This window comes from Hevea brasiliensis, unplaced genomic scaffold (genome assembly GCF_030052815.1).
Source record: "Hevea brasiliensis isolate MT/VB/25A 57/8 unplaced genomic scaffold, ASM3005281v1 Scaf317, whole genome shotgun sequence".
Lineage (NCBI taxonomy): Eukaryota > Viridiplantae > Streptophyta > Magnoliopsida > Malpighiales > Euphorbiaceae > Hevea > Hevea brasiliensis.
The window spans coordinates 73,078-77,560 of record NW_026614826.1 but is presented as its reverse complement, the minus strand read 5'-3'; the positions used below and the strand labels follow the sequence as shown (position 1 = coordinate 77,560).

The 4,483-nt window shown below is 35.4% G+C and overlaps 1 protein-coding gene across 1 annotated transcript; it reads left to right on the top strand.

Annotated features, from left to right (window-relative positions):
* Positions 1 to 426: 426 nt before the first annotated feature.
* LOC110635974 (phospholipid:diacylglycerol acyltransferase 1-like) lies at positions 427 to 4,269 on the top strand. Its single transcript, XM_058142058.1, has 6 exons — positions 427 to 465; positions 653 to 818; positions 1,466 to 1,757; positions 1,899 to 2,223; positions 2,769 to 3,022; positions 3,475 to 4,269. The coding sequence occupies exons 1-6, from the start codon at positions 427 to 429 to the stop codon at positions 3,956 to 3,958; spliced, it is 1,560 nt and encodes a 519-aa protein (XP_057998041.1). The 3' UTR covers positions 3,959 to 4,269.
* The last annotated feature ends 214 nt before the right edge of the window (positions 4,270 to 4,483 follow it).

Here is a 4,483-nt window from a genome sequence, read left to right as displayed (position 1 = left end):
AATTTAATTTATTATAAATTTAAGATATAATATATACGATAAAATTTATCTATTTAAAATATTAATCTATATATTTATATTTTGAGTTTATAATAAATTCTATATCGATAAAAATTTCTTTATTATAATTTATTGATGTAAAATAAATATGAAAATTATTAAAATATTTTTATTATTATTTTAAATATATAAATAATTATTATATAAAATAAAAATATAAAAATTAAAATTACCTCAAACCATCAATTTAATAATTTAAATATTGTAATTCATTATTCTACAACTGAAAAATAAATAAGGGTATAACTACATCATATAATACGATACTATAATAAATCATCATCCAAACAGTCGCAAATATGAGGTTAATGTGGGGCGAATAGGTTAAACTGAAAAAATTAATAAAACAAAAAAGTTAGAGGAGAAATGGCGGCGGCGGTGATAGAGAGTTGCATGGGAGGAGACGTGCCCAATTTCTTCCCCACACCTAAATTCCTTGCTTCTACTTGACTTACCAGATCCCAAAGGTTATTTTGACGTTAAAATAAAAAAGTGTAAAACAAAAAGGGGTTGGAGAAGAAATGGCTGTGGTGGTGGTGGTGGTGGTGTTGGTGGTGGTGGTAAGTGTTTTTATTCTATTTGGAGCTGTTAGCCTTTGTGGGTGTTCTTGTGGGCTGTCAAAGAAAAGCACCGAACAACAGAACAATTGAGAGAGAGAGAGGGGTCTTGGTGGTGGACAGTTTCATGGTTGGAGACATGCCCAATTTCTTCCCTGCACCTAAATTCCTTGCTTCTACTTGACTTACCAGATCCCAAAGGTTATTTCCTCTCTCTCTCTTTTTCTGTCTCTCTTTTTCCTTTTACCCATTTATCGTCCATCATCCAGTCACCTTCCTTCGCCTTAATCTTTTGCTGAACCTGCTATCTCTCTCACTTATCGGTTTCTTTCTGATTCCTTTTCTTTTTATTCTTTTTCACTTGCTTCTTGTACTTTGAAAACCTGTAATTCTACATCATATAATATGATACTATAATAAATCATCATCCAAACAATAGCAAACACGAGGTTAATAGAAAAGGACGTTAAAATGAAAAAATGAAAGAAAAAGAAGTTGGAGAAGAAATGGCGGCGGCGGGGGTGGTGGTAAGTGTTTTTATTCTATTTGGAACTATTAACCTTTGTTGGTATTCTTGTGGGCTCAGTCATAGAAAAGATGGAACAACAAGAACAATAGAGAGTGAGAAAGGTGTCTTGGTGGTGGACAGTTTCATGGCTGGAGATATGCCCAATTTCTTTGTTTTTTTAAGCCATATATTTGCCTTTTTAAGTCATATGGTTTCTTCTAGAGTTTCCAAGTCTTAGTTTTGTGTACTGTCTGTCAGCACTTTTTATGGTCTTATATATTTCTTCTCCTTAGGTATGTATTGCTTTCTTAATTGGTTTTCTAATTTCTTTCTAATTGAGTTGATCAGGTAAGGGACCAAACTCTGAGCCGGATAAAAAGTAATATAGAACTCATGGTGGCTACAAATGGTTGGAGAAAGGTGGTTGTTATTCCACATTCAATGGGTGTTCTGTACTTTCTGCATTTCATGAAATGGGTTGAGGCACCTGCTCCAATGTGCGGTGGGGGTGGAACAGATTGGTGTGCTAAGCATATAAAGGCAGTGATGAATATTAGTGGCCCCTGTTTAGGCGTGCCAAAAGCAGTCTCAGGATTTTTCTCTAATGAAGCCAGGGATATTGCTGCAGCCAGGTTTTTCTTTTAATTACTAAAATCAAAACATTAATAACAATTTAATTTTATGTTGCCATAATTTCATCTTTCCTATTCATCTTCTGACTAATTTGTGCTGCTTAATTTTTTGGTCTTGATGAAATGCTAATCATTCCACAGGGCTTACGCTCCGGGTTTTTTGGATAAGGATGTTTTTGGTCTTCAAACTCTGCAACATTTAATGCGGATGACTCGTACATGGGATTCAACCATGTCTATGATACCAAAAGGTGGGGATACAATCTGGGGTGGCCTTGATTGGTCACCCGAAGGAATCGACAATTGTGGTGCAAAGAAGCCAAAAGACAATAGTACACACACTGCAATTCCAAATGGGAAAGAGGCATCAAGTTTCACGGATGGTGTGAACTATGGGAGAATTATATCGTCTGGGAAAGGTGTTGCTGAGCTTCATTCCTCCAAAATTGAGAGGATTGATTTCAGGGTAATACTTCCTGTTCAGTTAAGGACATGAAAATGTATAACACACGCACACATACACATGGATTTACAGTTGATGAATTTAAGGTTATTGGTTCGTCTAGTGCATATTCATTTATCTCTTTTCCTCAATTCCCAATGATATCATTTGGTCCTTTGGTGATGATCACAATGGTTCTGCCTTTTGATATCCTCTAGACATTGAGGGCTACATTTTGAAAATATTTTTGGTGGAAGTGTTATGCTTCTAATCTCATGCATTAAATGTAAGCATGTATAATCAATCATTTTTAGTATGCTAGAATAGAATTTACAATCAATTACTTGAGAAGTCAACTGTTCATCTATTGATGTATTGCATTCTCTGATGTTCTTATTCTATTAATCAGTTCATGTCAAAGTTTTTTTTCCCCTTTGAATGCTCTGCTTTATTTTCATGATAATAGATAAAATTTAGCTCATTTGCATCTTGAGATATATCAGTTGCTTATGCCGCATGTTTTCTGAGATGTTGGATGTTTTATGTTTTTTAATGTCATTGATCTGCAGGATGCTGTTAATTTTAATAACCCTGCAAACAACTGTGACACCTGGACAGAGTACCAAGAAATGGGTGTCGGGCATATTAAAGCTGTTGTGGACTACAAAGTATCCACAGATGGATCAGTTTTGGATCTGCATTATTTTGTTGCTCCCAAGCTTATGAAACGTGAAGGTGCTCATTTTTCACATGGGATTGCAGATGATTTGGATGATCCTAAATACAAACACTGTAAATATTGGTCGACCCCCTTAGAAACAAGGTGAGAATTTCCATATTTTGTTAGTGAGAGTTTTTAATTGATAACAAATGAACTTAATTTAATTTTTCTGCGCATAAGTTTGTAAAGCAAATTCATGTTATATTCTACGATTGGCAAAATGCTTTTAGTTTGCTTATTTGCATGACTCCTCTGGGAACAGCTAGATTATCACAATCAAAACATACAAATTGGAATTGTGTAAATCCCATATTTGTAAATTACTTAATTATATACCAAATATGTTCCACTTGGGCTGATAATCATTTTGTTATTTTTTTTCTCCAGCTTCTCTTGCAACTGTTATCTTAAGCTTTGTAGTAATGAATAATTTTAACTCATTTTTGCTTTAAGACGGTTACTGGTCAAATCATAAGCTTGTTCTTTATGATGTTCCTGTACTTGATCAAACTTTCATTGGGGGGACTGCTTAATTTTTTTTTTTGTTTCTGCAGATTACCGAATACTCCTGAGATGGAGATATATTCTATGTATGGAGTTGGAATGCCCACTGAAAGAGCATATGTTTACAAGCTAGCTTCTACTACTGAATGCTCACTTCCGTTTCAGATAGATACCTCGGCAACTGGTGGAATTGAGAACTCTTGTCTGAAAGATGGAGTTTTTTCCGTTGATGGAGACGGGACAGTTCCTGTTTTGAGTGCTGGTTTTATGTGTGCAAAGGGTTGGCGAGGCAAAACACGATTCAATCCTTCAGGCATTCATACTTACATAAGGGAATATAATTATGCCCCTCCAGCTAATCTTCTAGAAGGCCGAGGCACCCCAAGTGGTGCTCATGTTGATATACTGGGGAACTTTGCACTAATAGAGGACATTATAAGGGTTGCAGCAGGAGCTACGGGAGAGGACTTGGGAGGAGACCAAATTCACTTCGATATTTTCAAATGGTCTGAAAAGATCAACTTGCATCTATAGTTCATAAGGTGAGCACTGAAAACTGGTTTATATGTTATCTATGAATGAAGTGGAGTACTGATTCAGTTGATGCATTATTTGCCGTGGATTTTTAAATATACTATTTGTTCTACTTGTTTTAGTACTCTGTTAATAATAAAACTGGCCTGAGACTAGGTAGAATTGGATCATTTGTCATCCAAGTTGCCTTTCTACTTTGTCATATGAAGTTGCAGTTATCTATATGCATTGCAATTTTCTTAATGGCCTGGCCTCACTGTAGTCACACGTATTGATTGGCAGCAGAAATCATGCCTACTTCCGCCCTTGCACTTGAGACACTTCTAACAGGCTTTAGGCTTAACGTGTGGGTGTGAGAAATCGAATTAAAATTAGATAAATGCAACATTAAAGGCCTACAATCAGGCTATGTTTAACGGTGCTGACGGAGGTCGTCTGCTTCATTGAGTTAAATATGTCAATTTTACTAAAATGTGATAAAAATATCATGCTTTGGGGATTAATAAATCTTGATGTAGCAATATA

What these genes read in the sequence shown, in the direction of transcription:
- LOC110635974 (XM_058142058.1), top strand. Translation starts at nt 427, where the DNA reads ATGGCGGCGGCGGTGATAGAGAGTTGCATGGGAGGAGAC. An exon ending in AGAGTTGCATGGGAGGAGAC is followed by an intron (nt 466 to 652) that starts GTGCCCAATTTC and finishes TGGAGCTGTTAG; the next exon opens with CCTTTGTGGGTGTTCTTGTG. An exon ending in TTGAGAGGATTGATTTCAGG is followed by an intron (nt 2,224 to 2,768) that starts GTAATACTTCCT and finishes ATTGATCTGCAG; the next exon opens with GATGCTGTTAATTTTAATAA.